Source organism: Alligator mississippiensis, chromosome 4 (assembly GCF_030867095.1).
Source record: "Alligator mississippiensis isolate rAllMis1 chromosome 4, rAllMis1, whole genome shotgun sequence".
NCBI classification, from domain to species: domain Eukaryota; kingdom Metazoa; phylum Chordata; order Crocodylia; family Alligatoridae; genus Alligator; species Alligator mississippiensis.
The window spans coordinates 227,184,099-227,204,981 of NC_081827.1; the positions used below are offsets into that span (position 1 = coordinate 227,184,099).

The window sequence follows — 20,883 nt, forward strand, 5'->3', positions numbered from 1 at the left end:
GCTCAGATCCAGTGGGGTACAGCAGTACAGTTGCACCCTCTCTCTCCCTTCTCCCCGACCCAAGCTCTTGATTCCTGCTCCCAAAATTTAAAATCAACTGCTTGGCAGTGGCAGCAACATTTCTATTCAGACAGGACTGACAGAGTCAACTGACTTTGTGGCTCATTACAATCTACCTGACTCTTGCTAAACATTCTTTGCTCCACAGGTGTTAGCCACCTTCTCTCCTTTTTAATGGCATAGACATTGCATTATTCAAGATATCCTTTCTTCTACAATTCTGCTGTCTGTTAGCCAGTCCTGGTAATCTTCTATTTCACAGCCCTTCAGATTCTCAGTTCTAGCTAAAAACAAACTCAGGTGAGGTAAATATGACAGTGAAATGATGGATGCACCATCAAGATGCTCAGGAAGGTTAGATTTTGTTTTGCGAGTCTAAGTAAGAGATGTATATTTAACTATCATGATTATAGTAGTAACAGAACAACATTCTTTGACTATTTTTGCCTAGGTTTTAGTGTTTTTTAAAATTTATATATGAAGTCAGTGCACATTCTAATAAAGTTATATTTCTTTTTGCTCTGATGTTAAGCTGAATAATATAGTGTTAGGCCCCTAGAATATTTCTAAATCTTCTAGCTCCTTTTTAACTGGAGAAAATTGTATGTGGCTGCTTGCAGTTGTTGGAAAAAAAATGGCATTTTTTAAACTCAGTGCACAGCCCAGAAGAGGCAGCAACTTAGCTGGACACAGATCTCTCTATGTCTTTATAGATCGGGAGCTTCAGGGGGGGTTTTGGAATTTTTTTTCTAACAATTGATTGAATCAGCTTTAGCTAAAAACACCAAAAAGCCCCACTGAAGAGCGATATTAATAGACACTGCAGAGATGGATTTAACTAACGTGCTGCTGCTTCTGTTAAAGCGCGTTCCTCCCCCACCACCAAAGTCTGCAAGCAGCCTGTTATATTATATGCGAAGGTGCACCACCTTTTTCAAAATCCAAGATATGTTCATGGTGGGGTGTCCAAATTTAATTGTTTAAATATTCTTCTTAAAATTTAGCATTTTTTAAAACAGATCAGGTTTGATACCTACAAACATGACTGTCTTTTTTGTAACTGTTTTAGGACTGAAAGTGATAGACAGACCAGACAAACAGGTATAGAAAAGTTCTCAGAGATGCTCAGCTCACACTAACAGAACATTGTTTTAACAGAACGGTTTAGCCTATGTGCATTTTTGTTACCTGTTCAAAGTTGGCAGGCAGCTGAGGTCCAAGTCTCACCAGTAAATACCACCAAACCTCCAGTTTCGTCAATGCCAAAGCCTCTGTTCTCACATGGATAGAGCTCAACGGCTGCATTAGCAATTTCAGCCTTTTTGCACTGCACAATATATCTTGAGGAACAAAAAACACATTTTAAGAGACGCAATGGGAAAAAATACTAAGTTATTTTGCAGCACAGCAAAAAGGGAAATTTCTAAATTGTAAGGTTCCTTTCTTTCAATTAATAACTTCCAACCAAGCAAGACTGTATCTTCTTACTCAACCATTTCCAGTGTACTCAATATTATCAATTATAACAGGAAAAGAGAAAGTTATTCTTCCATTTTTACACAAGAGCCTATCAGAACAGATACAGAAGGTGTGCTGTGAATAACCAACATTAGAAGAGTTATTTTATTTAAAAATAAGACACAGGAATATAAAGAAAAAAAAGATTATCCATACAAATCTTGAGAAAAAAAATCCCAGTGTCAAAAACCCAGTTTTGATGTAGAAAATGAAAACTTTAAGTTTTCTAAATAAAGTGTGAAAAATTAACAACAGGGATTTCTGCAATAAATGTTTTTAAGGGTGTCCATACTTGTAGAAATCTAATAAAAGATTTGAAGTATTATATCAGATAAATGGCATTTATTTTTCTAGACACAAAGCTTACAGTACACATTGAGGGGCTGATCTTGAGCTGAAAAGCCTGCAGAGAGTCTGAGCACCTTTAATGCTGTTAATCTACATCCTTAAGGATCTTTATCATGTTTCCTTATTGAATTATGAATTTAGGGAGAATGAACCCCGCCACCTTATACAAGCTTAGAATCAGCGCAGAACAATGCAAAATGTGCCCTTAGTCATGACTGGTAGAAAGGATGTATTATGTAAGGCTGCTAGACTTTTCTCCCTATAAAATGCTTACCTTGTGTTTGGGACAATGGGCAGAGGTCCATTTGTGGACAAGAGAATTTGAGTAACTGGACAGCCTTCCAGGACTTCCTATACTAGCTCATTATTCAATGCAGAATCCAGGTAAAGCCTCCTAACTGTCAGTCAATTCTCCAGAAACACTGTGCTAGCCATCTCAAAGACTACCTCTCACTCCATAACGAAGAGATACCATGACAGCTGAGCACTGTTGAAATGATTAAACTATATACCAGTAAGAAGAAGCTTACAAACACAGGGGCAGTTCTCACCCTATACCATGGAACTTCACAGCCCAGGACAATGCAACTGTATAATGTAGCTTTAAGTGTCCTTGCTCTGGGAGCCAATGGGCTCTCCCCTGCGCAAGGACATTTAAAGCCACTGTGTAAAACCCAACCCAGCTGTCCATGGGAGCTCCTCAATGCCCAGACATATGTGCCCCAGCATATACAGCTGAGCTTCAGGGAGTTCCCAGGTCCCCAGCTGTATGTGCAGTTTTCATGCTGGAGGATTGGGGTGGGGAGGGGATGGGGGATGGACGACGACAGACACGAGACAAACACACGCACACAGAGGTCAGGGACACAAGCAGCTGAGTATGGGGAGTCTTGTATGCACCTGGCCAAATATGGACTGTGAAATGGAGAGCTCCCTGATCCACAGCTGACTGTGTTACAATCTTTTTCACCACACATGCACTTGGCTGCACTCATGCTGGGTATGGACAACTGAATACCAGGAATCTCCCTTGTCCAAGTGCAGGCAGCTGCATGCCTCAACAAATGGTGATGAGGATCCCCAAAAACACATGTCCCGCTATGCATGTCTGACATAGTAGGACACATGATTTTTTAAATCTGTGACAATTTCTCAAATCCTAATCATGCCACTATACTGACATCTGCCAGAGGCCTTTATTTTAACTTGCAATCACCCTTTAGCTCCTCAAAGAATCTATAAAATCTATATCCTTTTATACAGCAAATAACAAGAAATAGTAATTGATTTTTAACATGCACTACAGCGACCCTTAAGAAAAGGGTGGAGAAATTTGTATTTGGAACTTTGGAAATGTATGTAGGCATCATAGATGTTAAAGTCAAAGTAAACATTATGAACTCAGGACCGAAACAGAATGCCGCCTGACATCTCATTTGTGCCACCATAAAAATTTTATGGAGACGCAAACAGACTTTGCTACCCTTTATCAGGCCATATCAAAAAATCAGTGTCACAGGAAACGGCAGTAAGATTTTACTGCTTTATTGCAACAGACTTCTATTACCTCCATGGCAGGAGACTGTGGGCAACCTGAGCTTCCTGCAAACTCCAGCCATCCGGGATTGTGCTCTTTGCATGCAAGGGCTGTTCAAGCCCCGAGACCAGAACAAACCTCATCTGTGCTTATTTGTATTGGACAATTTAGCCACCTGCACAAGTTTCCCCCACTTAGAGGCACTCTGGGGAATCTCACGGTGCCTTTTTATAACAGGGGAAAGCCAGGGTTCCCTGCTTAGAAACCCAGCCCTGATCTCCGGGGTGCTCCCTGCAAGGAAGGAAAGCCTGCACAGCCCGCTTACTCAGACCTGCCCTCAGAATCTCTAGGGACCTATCTGGGTAAACAGGGAAAGTCTAGCTTTCCCCACTCACCCAGACCTGTCCCCAGGGATGCCAGGAGCAGGTCTGGGTGAGCAAGGGAATCCACACTTTCCCTGCTTATCCAGGCCTACCCCTGAAATCTCTGAGGACACATCTGGATAAGTGAAGAAAGCTGGGCAGGGCTTGAGGAGCCAAACTCTGCCTAAAAATACTGAGGATACACAGGATCAGGTCCTAAAGCTTCTGGAGAAAACACTGCCCCTTGTTTCACACCATCAAGAGGCAGGACAATTGGTGACGTGTTTCACCCAATGAAGCAGATCAGCTGTTCTGTGACACTTCATAGCACAGCTGCTCCACTTTATTCAGAGAGATCTGTTTCCAGCTTCAGAGATCAGCATTAGCCATCTGCAGTTCCAAGTCTGAAAGATATTGATCTCCCCCAAGCAAGGCAGTATTCCAAAGTTTTATTTAAAAAGTTTAGCTATCTTGAGGAACATTGCTATATGTACTGCACCACGAAATCCAGCAAGTACCATGGCTCAGATCTCTAAATTATTTGTGAAGTATCAGGAAAAGACTACAGGAAAGACTTAATGCTTGGATTATCTTCATGCAAGGTAAGCAATCTATGTTTATAGAAGTCTCTACATGCTCATTCTTGAATATGCAAATGATGAATAAATATCTTCTTTGGGCCTATTCATGGATGAGGAAAGATAGTTTTCAGCTATTCCTCTTGGCTGTTCTATCATAATCTGCAAGTGGATTTTGATGATGAAACATCAGAATATCTTTGAGAACATTTCTGCAATACACAGGAGCCCTAAAGAGTTCAGAAGTTTCTTTTTAAGTTGTACTATCTTTATTCATGTTTTGCCACAAGGAAAGATATACCAGCCATGTACAAAATGTACCAATACTTTTGGGATACCTGTTTGGAGGGACAGTCACATTTAAAGTTTTATGCAAGGCAGAACTGCATAAATGCTTGTCTACTTCCCAAAAAAGAGCCATATGTACCACCACTACTGTGTTTGGACTCAGAACTCAAAACTCAAGATATGAATTAGAGTGTTTATAGAAGTTTCAATGATCTTGAGAAGGAACCTGAACCCTGGATCTCCCTGCAAATGATTTTTCCTTATAGGGAAATCTGCTGGAACTCTTATCCTTTGCCAATAAAGCTACTGCAAAGTCCAAGCTGGAAGAAAAACACGCATGCATGCTAGGTTAGAAGCACTGGATTTCTGTAACAAAAGGGGGAAGTTGAGGATACATACAATGGAAAATAACTCTAAATTACTTCATCACCCAATACTGCAGTTTACGTTCTTCCATACTTTTAGTGTTCAGCTATCTCAGACTTGACAATCAGCTCAGTATCACTAGCTTGTACCCTTCTGTTTTTAAAATATCTGGTTCTGAAACAGATATTGTAAAGGGAGACAGCCATTTGGCTACAAAATCCAAAAACCAGAAAAAGTTAGAATCTGCTCCCTAGCTCCAAAATTATATCCTGTGACAATGCTAACAAAGATCTGTTAGTGAAAGTAAAACAGCAACAGATATACAGAACCTGTCAAATACCATGTTAGCAATTTCTAGCAAGGTAGGAAGAATTGTGTAAAGAGTGTCAACAATATTTTTAGGAGACTTTCCTTGCTTGCTCCAAGTTGAGTTGGGAGACTATGTTTGATGTCCAAAATGGAAAAAAGGGTTATGGGAATGCTTCGTAGTTTCCAAAAACGAGAGAGAAAGAACACTGGACTCTCTACTTATTTTTGGCTAATAGTAAAAAAAGTTACTAATTTGAAACTGTGTTTAGTATGGTAGAATTTTACTAATGGTTACATTATAAAGCAGGTATTTGAGGTGCTCCTTGAAATGGCAAAGGCTTCACCTGCATAACGGGAATGAAAAGAGTCTTAGCTCTACAGCAGGTAAGAGGGATAAAATGCAGTCTGGCTGGGCATGTTAGGAAGAAAACATTCTATCAATGTGTGTCACTTTATAGGAAATACTGGAAATAATAAACATACGTTATTTGCTACTGCATTATGGTGACAAATATAAAATCAAATATAGATATAGCTGAAAAATGTATATGTTACCTGTGGTCCTGAAGGTTCTCCATAGCATGATTATTAGGAGTGTGTCAAGTGGGCCCTATTAGATTCGGATTTGGCCCAAATCAGGGACAGTAATTCGATTCGTTGATTCGGCTCACTATCCCCGATTTGATTTGGCCAAATCTGAATCTGAAGATTTGATGCCGATTCCGAGAATTGGTGATTCGGACATAGACACAGCTTTAAATGTTTTTTCTACATACCTTGAGGTACCAGTGCAGCTTGTTAACGCTGCAATGCTGGGGTGGATAGTGTGTCCCACAGGAGTGTGGGGGGGCCCCTCCACATGCTCGGTGGTGAACCCAGAAGCGGACCAGAAGTACTCCTGGTCCACTTCTGGGTCCACCAGGGAGTGTGCTGGGGGCCCCCCCCACGCCCTGCTGGCTCAGTGATTGGCTGAAGAGGGACCCTGGGTGGCCCCACTAAGACCCAGGAGGCACAAGTCACTGAGCTGGCGGGGCGAGGGGGGGCTCCCTGCATGCTCCCCAGCAGACCGGGAAGTGTACTGGAAGTGCTTCTGGTCCAATTCTGGGTCTGCTGCTGAGCATGCTGGGGAGCTGCCCGCACTTCTGTGGGACACTCCGTTCGCCCCAGCATCTCAGCATTCACCAGCCACCTAATACCTTGAGCTATGTAGAAAAACATCTAAACTGTCTCTATGTCTGAATCTCTGAACCTTTCCGAATCAATTCAGAGTGCCGATTCAATTCGGAAGGATTAAAGGGCCCTTTGATTCGATTTGGATTCAGAGATTTGGCCACCAGATCTCCACTGAATCGAATCAGGGAATGAAGCTTCACAAAGCTGTGCAAAGCTTTGGCAGCCAATTCGAAGAAGATTCAGCCCGATTCAGGGATCGAATCTCCGAATCCAAATCGAGTTGAGAGACCAATTAAAAGCTCCAAATCAATTTGAAGCCTCCGAATTGATTTGGAAAAGCTTTGGCCGATTCAGCCAGCTGATAAGTCTGTTGGGGTTGGGAAGGATTGGGGTTGGGACAAGCTACCCAGCTGGGGCCGGGGGCACAGGACTTGGTGGGGGGGAGGGGGAGTGCAGAATGCAGGCACGGCAATGCTTAGAGTGGGGGCTCTGCCCTGCTGCCACTTGCCCAGCAGAGAAGGGGGGGGCAGCGGCGGCAGGCACGGGCACGGCTTGCTCCGCGCACAAGGGGGCGACAGCACGACAAAGCCCCTGTTCCCAGTGCTGCCGCACCTGCACCGCTCCTCACACCAGCTGGCAAGCAGTGACAGCACCCACCCACCCCACAACTAGCAGCTAGGCACAATCCCCATTCCCAGCACTGATGCAGAGGCAGAAGCACTGGAAGTGGGGACTCCGCTCTGCCGCTGCCTGCCCAGGCAGCATTTTGGGGGGGGTATGTGATGCAGGCACGGCTCACTCTGGGAGAAAGGGGGCAAGTAGTAGCAGGTCATAGTCCTCACTCCTAGCGCTGCTGCACCCGCATCAGCGCTGGGAGCAGGGGTTCTGTCCTGCTGCTGCTTGCCCAGCAGGGAAGCAGGATATAGGCATGGCAGGGCTGGGAGTTCTATCCTGCTGCCACTTGCCCCCTTCTGCCTGAAGCGAGTCATGCCTGCATCCCACCCCTCCTCCCCCTGCTCTGGCTGGGCAAGTGGCAGCACGGCAGAGCCCCTGCTCTGAGCGCTGCTGCACCCCACCCCCAAGTCCCATGGGCCCCACCCCCCCCGCCCCAATGCTTCCCTTTCCCCTCCCCAACAGACTTACCAGCTGAAGGCAGCTGTGTCAGCTGCCTGTTTAGTCTATGGCTGAATCTCCGAAGCAGCGCCAAATCTTTTGGATCTGATTCGGCCAAATCAAATCAGGACAGTGATTCAAATCTCTGAATTGAATCACTGTCCTCTGAATCGGCTGAATCCAAAGCAAATAACTTGCCGCTTCGCACAGCCCTAGTGAGCAAGAGAACCACAGAATACTAGGCAAGATTTCTACACCTCATCTATGCTTATTTGTATTGGACAATTTAGCCACATTAATTATCACTTACCCTATCAGCTATTTTTCTAGCAACATGAAATCAGTAATTAGTAAGCTATGAAGGTAGGAAAGCACACATTTGGTATTAAAACTTAAATGAGGTTCTCCTGATTAAGAAAGTTCTACTTCTTTTAGTTGATTTTCTTAAGGAATGTGTATAATGGAGAAGAAGATACAATCTTGCAAAGGTTTTATATGATTATACATAAATGTAATTTTGAATCTCTAGATGCTGAACCATTGTTTCTCTTCTCTCAGGCCATGAGAGAACTAAATATGTAGCGTAACCCTATGCATTGTTTTTCGCTATTTTGTGACATTTAATTGATCCAAATGCAACAAATTATTTTTTATTTTTTCCATCTTTTCTTGTAGCAAGAGAATTAAAAAGGACTGGTTAGGTTAAATACTCTCTCTCTGAACTACACAAAGATGAACACTGCCATAATCAACAATAAAATGTGTCCTCTTTCATTTGGTTAGTCTGAAAATAAACTCAGAAAACTTGTTTAATGCTTTTTTATCTACCTGGATTCAGAGCAAAATTATCTATCAGACTCTTCCATGCAATGAAGGCTATTTTCTTTACCACTGGTGATCCACTACGGAATCCAAGTTCTTCCAGTTGCAACAATGAGTTGATAAAACTGCCACTACGATGAAGTGTCTAAAGGTAAAATAATATTTTCACACAATGAAGACATTTACATTGTGAGTGTATTCAAGGAACCCTATAGAAACAGGGGCATGGAACTTCTGCTTACCTTTCCAAGTAGCTTGACAAATAAAGGCCACAGTTTCAGCACATAGGTCTCATTCTTTGTTGAGAATAATTTTTGCAGTTCTGAAATTAGCTTCTATAAGGAAATAAAGATATTTTACTTGTGCAATTAAAAATCTAGAATGAATTAAAATACTGTCTTAAATGTCTTTAGTGTAAGTTCTAAACTACTTAAGTGGGAAAGAAGTGATTGCCATAGCATTTAACTGTGCTACTTCAATATGATCCAACCCTAATAAATCTGCACCAGAGAATGAATTGGGATCCTTTAGCAAGAGTCTGTTTCACCACCGCAGCAAAACATAAAACTTTCAGCCCTAAGACATGAGGCAGGGAACAGCCTCACTCCACCCCCGCCTGCTCCCCTAGCCCCCTCCCACGGCTGCCCCGCCCACCCCAGCTCCGGCACTTTAAAAAGAAGTCCCACTCAACTGGTGCTGCCGGGCGGGGGCTGATCCCCACTGCCCCCCACTGCATGGGGGGCTCTGTCACGAGCCCCCTGCCCCTGTCTGCTCCCCCATGAGTGCCCCACCTGGGCCAGCTCTGGCCCTTTAAGAAAAAAACTAAGAAAAGCTCCAGGACTCTCTGCTCCTGCAGCAGCCTCAGGGGACTCATGCAAAGCCCCCCTGTGGTGTGGTGCAGTGCAGCAGGGATCACCCCCTGCCGGCAGAAACCCTGAGTCCGGGGGGGATTTCTTGATTTCCTTCCCCCCCCCCCCCCCCCCCAAGGGCTGGAGCTGCAGCAGCCCGGGGGGGGGGGGGGGGGGGGGGGGGGGGGGGGCTTGTGCAGACACCGCCACACACTGTGTAGGGCAGTGGGGATGGCTGGCCAGCCGGCCAGCCCACCCCCCACAGTGAGCTGGGGCTTCTTTTTTTCCCCTCAAGTGCTGGGAACTGGAGATGCAGGGCAGCCATTGCCAGGCTGCAAGAGCAGGGGATGGGGCCTGGGAAATTCAGAAATTCAGCTGAATTATCGAATCAAATCACTGTCCCCCCCCAATTGGCTGAATCCAAAGTGAATACTAGCTGCTTCGCACAGGCTGACTGGTAAGTCTGTTGCAAGGGAAGTGTTGTGGGGGGGGAAATCAAGGCCCCCGTGATGAGGGAGAGTGGGGCTGCGGCAGATGCTGCACAGCTGGGGCTGGGCACTGGATGGAGCAGGGAGCAGTTTGTCCAGGGGGCGCGGGGGGAGGGTGGGCACATGCACCCTAGGAGGGCATGTACCCCTGGATGTGCAGATGGAGCAAGGGCAGGCTGCTGCTGCAGGCTTGGACCAGGGCTGCACTAGGCTGCTTGAGGCAAGTAGTGGTGGGTGCGCTGGGAAGGGGGTTACAGCGAATTTTGGGGTGGTTGCAGGCCCCCCACCCCGCTGTGACCACCTGACCTGAGTGCAGTCCTGGCTCAGGCCCCCACTGGGAAAAGCCCCTGGCACCACTTCCAGCCCCAGTGGTAACCCGCTTTCACGCTGCATGCAGATCCAGGGGCACGTCCTCCATCCCGTCCCTGCACAAGCCACTCATGGCTCCAGCCCAGCTGTGCAGCAACTACCTCTGCCCCAGCCCCACTCCCTCTCTCACTGTGGAGACCTTGATCTGTTCCCCCCCATGCACCTTCCCTCACCACAGGACTTACCAGCCAGATCCAGCAGCTCTCCATGCTGTTGGGCTGTGCTCCTGGTTGCCTGCATGCTGCGGGTGCACGCATGCACAGGGCATTTATTGGCCACATCAGCCAAAAAAAGCCAATTGCCAATGCTCTCAATTTTCCTTGCATCAGTGCTGATCTGATATGGGACCGATGCATCAGTGCACCACTACAGGACAGTCTTATGGACCTGTCACAAAAGTTTTTTTTAGCTGCAAGCTTTAATTCACTTAACCTTTAGTTTTGATGATAATGAAAAAGGCAAAGACATTTTACACAAGGCAAACATCATTTTGCAAGGCTGACTAAGACAACTGGTGAGGGGATACAGAGCCATTCACCTGAGAAGCAATGAGTCTAATCTAACCTAATTCCATATTTATGTATTGATGTTAGCCAATGTTTGCTATCATTAGACTAGCGAATTAGATGAAGTTAGCTGAAGTTAGCTGATGGCCTTGGTTCTTAATAGATAAACCTTCCAACGAAATACAAATGAATAATAAAGGCAAAGCCCCTTCCCAAACTGGGTTGGATCACGCTGGGACACTGAAACGCGCCGCTTGCACTTAATTCCCAGGATGAACTTGGTCTTGGAGATTAACAGACCTTCAATTCTATTGCATTGTCTAGTTTCACAAGTCGAATTTGCTTGAAATATATACAATGAAAATACATTGTCTGAAGCAGCCTATTAGTCAAATTTGACTCTGAAATATGTCTGTATTAAAGAAAGTTAATTTACCTTCTCAAACATAATAAAGGAATTGCTAGAAGTCTGACATCTTTAATATTCTGATAGAAAAAAATGAAAATACACTTTCCACTTACAGTAGACATAAGATGTTCAGTGATGGCTGCCACTTCTTGTTGTTTCTGAAGTAACAATGGCATACCCATCTCCAATGCAGCTGCACCTCGCAATTGCACCTTATGAGCCGAATGGACAACCAAAGGAATGATCAGCTTTGCCCACCTCACAGCCTCTTCTCCCATTTGAGTTGGAGCCTGTTCCATTAGACTGAGTTCAAATAGATACATACAGAAATTAATAAACAGGTTATAATTACTGATGTCTGTGCCAAGAATATCCTTAGTCAAGGGTAGACAATACACTTTTTTTTTTATCAATTTCATGCTGAAAAAAATCATTTGGATTCTCCATACCCATACAAGCATGGCCAAAAAAATAGAATATTTACAAAAAAATAAATAGCATTGCTGCTTTACCTTCCTTTTCCATACTAAGCAAGATGTGCACTATAACTGAAAAACCAAACAGCTTCCTTTGAACTAGTTTTATTCAATGAAAAGTTTCCAGTTCTTGATGATGAAAACTAAGGTAGCAGATACTATCCAAATTAGGAAGCTCTCCATTATGTTAAAAGGGAAAGAAAATCTAGAACCCTGTGAACTACAGAAGTCATTCTTACAGGATACCATCAACTTGAAATAGATTCTTCATTCTACATTGTATTTACTTTTAGGTACTACACCTAGATTATTTACCAATTTTTATAATCACTTTCTATCTTTAAAAACATTTGTCTCACTCCTGTGCACAATTCTCCCCCCTCCAACCCCAAAAAGTAGGGGGAGGAAGGGAAGACCTTAATAATTAGAGGCAAATTATTAAAACAAAAAACTGCTGTCAAATACACAGTCAAAAGAAATAATTCTCTAAGCTTTCAGTTTTATAGCAATATTAAGTATTAGTTATAATAAGTAGTACTCAGTCAATTATTAATGTAGAAATTAATTAAAGCCAGCTCAGGGATGGCTACACAAGCTGCAGTAACCCATTTGAGTAATCTAGACATTAGGGCTGTGAGAACTTTCAGTCACTGATTCGATTTGACGGAGATTCAGCCCGATTCAGTGGCCGACTCTCCAAATCTGAATTGGATCAGGAGACCCTTTAATCCTTCCAAATCAAATCGCAACCCCCCCGAATCAATTGAGAGAGAGTTGATGATTCAGCCATAGATAGAGCTTTAAATGTTTTTTCTATATACTTCAAGGTACAAGGTGGCTTGCAAATGCTGAGATGGTGGGGCGGATGGAGTATCCCACAGGGGTGCAGGGGGATCCACTTCTGGGTCCGCTGGGGAGTGTGTGGCCCCCGCCCCAGCTCAGAGACTGCTGCCTTCTACGTGGGGGGGTGGGAGGGAATGGGACACCCGGGGTCCCTCTGCAGCTGATCGCTGAGCCAGTGGGGCGTGGGGCAGGAGGGGAGGGGCTGTACACTCAGCAGTGGACCTCGAAGTGTACCAAAAGTACTTCCAGTCCACTTCCAGGTTCGCCACCAAGCACGTGGGCCGCCCCCTGCACTCCTGTGGGACGCTCCATTCGCCCCACCATCACAGCATTCACAAACTACGCCTGGTACCTCGAGTTATGTAGAAAAAAACATTTAAAGCTGTTTGGTCAAATGGAATCGGGACACTGATCCGAATCAACGAATTGAACCACTGTCCCCAATTCGGGCCAAATCCGAATATGGCCCATTTTGCACAGCTGCAGTAGACATATCTAGGACAAACATAACAAGGTATCAGAAATTAAGCGCAGTACAAGTAGTGAGCCTATTTTGCAAGGAGCTCAACTTCACTTCTGACTCATCCTAAATCTTAATGACTTACCGTTAGATTAATTATCACTGCTCTGAGTGAATTTAAATATACTATTTAAACTGTACCAACAGGTAGAATTTGTTTTAAAGTGGATTTAGTCCCAAAATTTAAGATTTGGAATTAAAAGGTATTACAAAACAATGTGGAAAATGAAATAAAGATGAACACTTAATTTCATTTTTGATAAAAGTAGAATTTGGATGTAAACACTTTCATGTAACAACTGAAATCTCTCAGACAACTTTCATTTCCCAAAATTATTAAAATGTGGAAAGACAAAAAAAAATTAATTTTGAAAAGCAGATTATTATTTCTACAAGTTTCTGCTTTAATAATTTACACATGTTTTTTATCTGGATATTGACCGTTTTCACATCAGAATCATTCTATTTCTGAAAAGACATTTTGCAAGTAAGACTGCCTAGCAGGCTTTAGAAGCTCAAAAGATACAGTTTTGGGGCAGTTTACAAAAATCTCAGGCTGTCCATTATTCTGAGTTTTTCTTTAGAATCTGGAAGACATTCCTTAGTATAGTATACATCTAACAATTTTACAGATAGCTAAATTTTCTCCCTTAACAAATTTTATTCAAAACATGGTTCCTCCCTGCCCCCAAAAAAGACAAACCCCAAAACAGCCTTAACAATTGTTCTAAAAATCTAACGATGGAGGCCACATACCGTATAATAACATTTAGTGCTTCATATTCAACAACCATGGAATGTACATCTCCTTTAGTAAGTATCATTTCTAGTGTAGAAATGATACTGGGCACCTGAGGAAACAATGGCACAGTGGTTAATTCAATCAGAAGAGAAATTTTACTAAATAAGTAAAGAATTAAGAAACTCACCTCCTTCCCAACAATTTCAGAAGGAAATGTCTGCTTAGAGATCACCCAAAGTGCTCGAGTGCGAGTGTTTTTGTCTGAGGTTTTTAGAGCAATACTGCTCACTGTTGAAAGTAATTCTTGCATTTCAGTTGCTGAAAGCAGAACACATAGTATTCAAATTCTATTTTCAGAAATCCTAGTCAACTTTTTAGCAAGATTTTGTGTCACTTAAAAATACTTTTGCTAATGATCACAGATGTTTATCTGCAGATGTTATTCAAGAGCTATGTAACTCCAAATCCCACAAAGTCTTCATTTAATATTTTAAATATAAGTACAGTACGTTTCCAAAAGCAAGGCTAAAAAAAGAGCACCAACAAACAAGATTTGAAACAGCATCAATATATACTACCATCTACATTAGCATTACAGAAAACTGAAACACTGTAAATTTTCAAAGCATATTTCCATCTAAACAAATGTGTTCCTAGAAAATTAGAACTGGAAGATTAGATATTACTTTAATTTTTTTACAGTGATTCTGTTTGTTTTTTGCAGGCATTTGACAGCAACTATCTACTATAAGTTTCACTATTTTGCCAAAGGTGTGTGCCCATCCCAGGCTTTATAAAAAGGTTTTCGGTATAAAAAGCAACAAAGCTAAAACTGAAGAGGCAAGTGTGCAGAAAGAAGAGGGAGAGGATAAGAGTCCTGAACATTCTGATAACTTTCTTTTTAAACTTGCCTAAGAGACTTTTTAAATATAAAGAAGGAAGACAAAAATTGTAAGGAATCTTGGACATATTATTTAAGTGTACTCACAAATACATGAGCTTGAAGTTAGGAAGTTTCAGTTAAAAAAAAAATACTGTTATCCTTTTAAACATATTTATATAGTTAAGTGATTTTGTTTTGTTCACACAAATGTTTGAGATATTTTTTCACGAGGTTTTTCAGGATCTAACCCTCATTCCTCACTATGGTACTAGTCAGGGTAAGACTCTTGACCATGACTGGCCAACGACATTTTAATAATTGGTAAGTACCAATTTTTGCATGTCTTTTATTATTTCTCCATTTCCTTTCAAAACAATTCTAATATTCTAAAATTCACTGCAGCGCACAACAGACATTTCCTGCAGGTCAACAGCAAAAGTGGCAGACCTATTTTGGTAATAAAATAGCGATTTTTGCTAACAAAAAGTTTAAATGCATTAGCAATTCAGTAAGTTAACTAGTTACACTAAACTCACTTAACTCCAACTATTGCACTGTTGGAAACAATTATACTGGGAGTGGGATCAGAAGCAGAAGATTGAAAAACTACATGGAGAAGCTTGGACTGCTGGCTGTTGCACTTTATGTGTTTTGTAAGGAAGAAGTTATTTCAGCCTATGGTATTTTGCTCTGACTTCTTTAGTAGTAATTTCACATTTAATTTTTTTTTTTTCAAATCCCACAAATTAAGGTACTTTATTACTACTAAATCTATGACTAGCATTGGTACAGACATCTGGAAGATGCATCAGTACTTCGCCATCCTGTCATAAAAATGCTAATATTCTTGGGACCACTGAATTAATCATGTCCCTATTAGTCATAATCCAAGCTGCTCTCACAGCCTGGAATAAATTCTACAACAAATCTCAACATTTTGCAAGCTCTGTTGCCTAAAATTAGTAACTTAAAAATACAAATAAAGAAACAAGTTAGGTGTAGTGCTGGAGTGACACTGTAGCACATTTTAAAAATCTAGAACACAGAAAAAAAAAGTCTGAGCTTTTTTTTTTTTTTTTAATTACCAGATAATTCAGATGTAATCTTCGAGTTAAACACGCAGAATCCTAAAGCTTGTAATGCTGCACTACACAGCTCTGAGTTTTCACTAGAAATGTGTGCCTATAAAAAGAAAACAGTTCATTACAGCATTGACTCTCATGACCAATTACAAAGAGTGAGTATGTACCCTATAACTGCTGAAATGAGTTGAACAATATCAATGAAGTAGAACTGAGATCATTTGAAAAAAAGAAACAAAAAAAGTTTGACAAAATTTAAGCCTTTAATTAAAGCAGCTCTTGGTGCTTGAACTGAAGTTCAACGAGCTTTAGTTCAAGCACCCTCGCCACCATTTTTAAGCGCAGGGATGCTGACATGAGATGGAGGAAACTACTGGAGCACAGAAATTGCCATGCTCGAGCAGACTCAATTAATTGGGAATTCCAGCGCATCGGAGCAGCCTCCATGCTCGTGTAAAGACACCCTTTAAGACCAGACACTTATGAACTAAACTATCTGCACAGAAACAATTTCCTGTTTTGTTTCTCTGTTTATACAACGATCACTCTTCTTTCTTTGATTACAGTGTTTTAAACAAAATTATTACACGCTTAAAACAGAAATAAGTTGACTGCCAGAAAAAAGGAACCTTCTTCAAGTGATCTACAAAGAACTTTACATTACTTCAGTAATACTTATTTGATGTCTCCGCTACCAAGAGCAAAACATAATAGGGGTGCACCAATAGAGATTTTGGGGGCCAATACCAATATTCAATTTTTAAGGAGGCACATTGGCCAATATCAATTTGATTTCTGATACCAGCCCACCAGCTTGAAGAGCAGTGTCCAGCTAGTAAGTCTGTTGTGGTAGAAGGGGAGGGAAAAGAGAAGGGGCGTGGGGGGGAAGATCAAAACTTCCGTGGTGAAGGAGAGAGTGGAGCTGGGGCGAATGGAACTGCAAGTGGCTCATCCAGAAGACAGGAGGGGGGTGTCTTTGGCTGTTGCGCACACCCCAGGAAGACATGGAGGGCACATGCCTCTGGATCTGCGTGAAGTGGGACAGGCTGCAGCTGCGGGCTGGGGTGCACTTGGCTGTTCCCAGCAGGGGCTGGCTGTGCTCAGGGCAAGTGGTAGAGGTGGCGCTGTAAGATCAGGGGAGGGGGCTGCAGCCACCCCAGAATTCGTTGTAGCCCTCCGGTACCCCTCCCAGCACCAACACCGCCTGCCCTGGGTGTAGCCCAGCCCAGCCCTAGGCACAGCCCACCCCGCCCAGATCTGGGCTGGCACATGCCCTGCACGCCCTTCCAGGGTGCATGCAATGTCAGGAGCAATGGCCCCTTAGATGAGCCATGGCTCCATCCCACGCCCACCCTGGTTGGGCAGCACCTACCCCAGGCCCCACTCCCCCCCTTACCACAGGGGCCTGCCCCCCCACACCCTTTCCCTCCCACCACACCAGGCTTACCAGCTGAACACAGCTCTCCAAACCACCAGGATGTGCTCCTCGCTACCTACGTGCAGTGCTGAGAATGCACGCATGCACAAATCATCTATCGGCCACATCAGGCCAATTTTCAATGCAGTCAATTTTCTTTATATTGGTGCTGATCCGATATTGGAACAATGTATCAGTGCACCTCTAAAACATAACTATACAGACAATACTGACTGCTATTCTTAAAAATCCTAAATCATTCTGCCCAAGATGTACTGCACATTGATACCCCAGATTATACAAAGATGTTTTTCTTATACTTCCTCTACTACTACAAGAAAGAATTGTGTATTTTTTTCTTAAAAGTTAAAAAAAGAAATAAAAATATTGCTAACAAACAATGCAACAGGAGTCCCAAGAAACAGCTGGCCTTTCCTGGAAAAATAAGACTTCACTGCACTTTAAAGTATTAAATCCCCACAAAAGGCTTTAGTATCTAAGAGACATTCTAGCATATCAGAGTTTGGTGCATGTCAGTGTACTAGCAGAGAACTTGACCAGGACAAACTAATCTCTCAAGAGTAAAATAAGATGCAAATCTCCAATGTATTAAAGAAAAGACAAGCGAGTACAAATTGTCGATATGATAAATCCTTTAATAGCCAGGTCAAAATCAAGTTAGTTCCTCACCAGCTGGACTACAAGTTAAATGAACTCAGTGTTGCTGCCAGATGTAAATTATACAAATAAACCTTTGGCCATTTTACTTCCTATGTCTAATAAAATAAAAATTATTTTTAAAAAAGGAACACAATACATACCTTAAATACTTTACACAGCCGAGGAAAGTGTTTCCTAACGTCTGCAGTGAATTCTTTTCCTGCCTCACCAGTTAGGCGACTTCAGGCACAAGAGCAAAAAAGATCAACAATTTTACAAATATTATACCTATTTATGTTATGAGGTTTTCTTTATATTATTTAAACTCTCAACTGTTTTAAAAGAAAGCAAATGAATTATGTACATTCTTTATAAAGCTAAACTAACATTAAAAATTAACAGTCTAATATAGTGGGGAAGCAAGAGAAAAACAAATCACACCATTAAGCATTCATTGTAAAATCCTACTTAAGCTTAATACTATAAAACTACACAAACTAATAACAGCAGTTTATGGTTCACAGAGAATTTTACCTTGTATATTGACACTCCTGACTGATGTTAAACACTTAGTACACTGACAACCAAAGTAGAAATGACTACTAAAAGTTAGATTAACTTTACAGTACCACAGGAATGAGTTAAAGCAAGGGTGTCAAGCTCATCCAGCCATGTGGGCTGGGTAGTAACAGAACAGGTCTGGGGGATGGACCAGAACCATCCTCCTGCGGGGTGCCTGCAGCACTGGGTACCACATGCAGCATGTACCTGCTCCCAGGATGAGCACTGGGTATGTGGGCTGGACCCAGTGCTACAGAGGGTCAGCACAGGCAGAGCACTGCATGCAGCCTGCACCCTGGATGCCCTATTGTGTTCAATGCCAGATCCAGCTCATGTGCTGTGAGCAACGTGTGCCCCTTCTGCCCCAAAACAGATGTGCACAGTGAGCCCTGTGGCTGTTGTGTATTGCATGCGGGGCTGGACTGGCCACACACGCTGCATGCAGCAGTGGGCCTGAGGCACAGGCTACATGCAGCGCTCCAGACCACTCCGTGATGCCTGCAACCTGTGTACTGTATGCAGCATGCAGGGCCAGGGCCAGAGCATAGGTTTAGTGCAGTGCCCCATGGACTGGATCCAGATCCAGGCTGCAGGTCACATGTCTGACAGCCCCAGAACTAAAGGACATTTGTAGAATCATAGAAAATTAGGGTGGGAAGGGACCTCAGGAGGTCATCTAGTGTCCAGTCCCTTGCTCAAAGCAGGACCATCTTCAATTATATCATCCCAGCCTTCCCTTGTCACAACTTGAGACCACTGCTCTTTGTCTTGTCATCTGCCTCCAATGAGAACAGTTTAGCTCTATCCTCTTTGGAACCCCCCTTCAGGTAGCTGAATCAGAAAGTTAGGGTTGGAAGGGACCTCAGGAGGTCATCTAGTCCAACCCCCGCTCAAAGCAGGACAAGCCCCAACTAGATCACCCCAGCCAAAGCTTTGTCTAGCCGGGTCTTAAAAAAAACTCCAAGGATGGAGATTCCACAACCCCGCTGGGTAACCTGCTCCAGTGCGTCACCACCCTTCCAGTGGGAAAGTTTTCCCCAATATCTAACCCAAACTTCCCCTGCTGCAACTTGAGACCGTTGCTCCTTCTTCTGTCATCTGCCACCACTGAGAACAGTCCAGCTCCAACCTCTCTTAAACCCCCATTCAGGTAGTTGAAGGCTGCTATTAAATCCCCTCTCAATCTCCTCTTCCACAGACTAATTAAGGCCCAGTCCCACCAGCCTCTCCTCAGAAGTCATGTGCCCCAGCCCCCAAACCATCTTCGCTGCTCTTTGCGGGACTCTCTCCAATTTGTCCACATCCTTTCTGTAGCGGGGGACCCAAAACTGGACACAGTACTCCAGATGTGGCCTGACCAGTGCTGAATCTCTTCCCTGCACCTACTGGCAACACACATACCAATGCAGCCCAGTATACCATTAGCCTTCTTGGCAACAAGGGCACACAGCTGGCTCGTATTCAGCTTCTCATCCACTGTCACCACCAGGTCCTTTTCTGCAGAGCTGCTGTGCAGCCAGTCAGCCCCAGCCTGCCCCAGTGCATGGGCTTGCTCCCTGCTAAGTGCAGGACTTTGCACTTGTCCTTGTCAAACCTCACGAGCTCCCGCCTGGCCCACTCCTGCCATCTGTCCAGGTGTCTGAAGCCCAGCCCTTCCCTCCACTGCACCTACGCTCCCCCAGCCCACAGGTGTCCTTAAGCAAAGCGCAGGCTGGCTTCGTGTCTAGACGGGGCTGCCGCGATCCGCGGCGGCGGGACCGAGGGGGCGGGTGACAGGGCTGGCACCGCCGCGGACCCGCGGGCGCTGGGAGCCGTTTGTGGGAAAGCAGCACTTTTCTCCCCCGGGGGGGGACCCGCGGGAGCAGCCCCGCCGCACTCAGGCGCCGACCCGCAGGGCCCTGCGAGCAGCCCCTGCCCCCGCTCCCGCGTGCAGACGGGCCCGCCCCTCCTGCCATCTCATCCCGGGTTAACGCGAGCCCCCGGCGGACTCACTTGACGAGGGTGAGGAGCGCGTCGGTGAGCTCCCCCGCGGGCGCAGCCGCGTCCTCCAGCGTCTCCAGCAGCGGCTGCAGGCTGGGCCCGGGCCCAGGCCCGGCAGCGCTCATGGTGCCGCGGGAGCCGCAGAGCCCGCGCGCCTGCCCGCTCCTGCCTCGCGCCAGCCGGCCGCTCACTTTCTCCCGGGCTAAGATGGCGGTGCGCGGGACTGGCCGCCAGGCGGACCCGGGCAGCGTCCGCTCAGCCAATCAGCGCCAGGGAGGGGCGGGGCCTGAGGCCGCGAGCCGACAACATCGCGCGGGCGCCTGCTCTCGCTCCGCGCGCACCTAGCCGGGCCGGCTCCAGAGCGCCGAGTCGTCGATCAATCGCCCCGCCCACCTGGGCGCAGACCCCGCTCTGCCATTGGCCCGTGCTCGCCCCGCCCCTCAGGCGGGCTCCGGCCCGGGCTTTTCGGAGGCAGAGCGGGAGAAGCCCTCCTCGCCCCGCTTCCCACTTCCCGCCACACGTGGCTCCCGCCGGCGCCTGAGGGCCCGCGTGTGTGCACACGCGCTCCTTGGTACACACGTGCCTGCACGCACATGTACAGCTGTATAATGCCTATAACCATCAT

General features: G+C 44.7%; 1 protein-coding gene across 4 annotated transcripts in view; it reads right to left on the reverse strand.

The window, feature by feature from the left end:
- The window catches only part of RIF1 (replication timing regulatory factor 1), a 58,575-nt gene extending 38,111 nt beyond the window's left edge, over positions 1–20,464 (reverse strand). For all 4 annotated transcript variants that reach the window (XM_006266156.4, XM_014599509.3, XM_019480350.2 and 1 more), the window contains exons 1-9: positions 20,271–20,464; positions 17,879–17,957; positions 15,644–15,740; positions 13,863–13,993; positions 13,690–13,784; positions 11,208–11,397; positions 8,717–8,809; positions 8,481–8,619; positions 1,249–1,400 (exon numbers count right to left, since the gene is read on the reverse strand). In XM_006266156.4, the coding sequence (XP_006266218.1) occupies positions 1,249–1,400; positions 8,481–8,619; positions 8,717–8,809; positions 11,208–11,397; positions 13,690–13,784; positions 13,863–13,993; positions 15,644–15,740; positions 17,879–17,957; positions 20,271–20,383 (1,089 nt within the window). In that variant the 5' untranslated portion in view covers positions 20,384–20,464. The remainder of the gene's footprint in view (positions 1–1,248; positions 1,401–8,480; positions 8,620–8,716; positions 8,810–11,207; positions 11,398–13,689; positions 13,785–13,862; positions 13,994–15,643; positions 15,741–17,878; positions 17,958–20,270) is intronic.
- Positions 20,465–20,883: the final 419 nt, after the last annotated feature.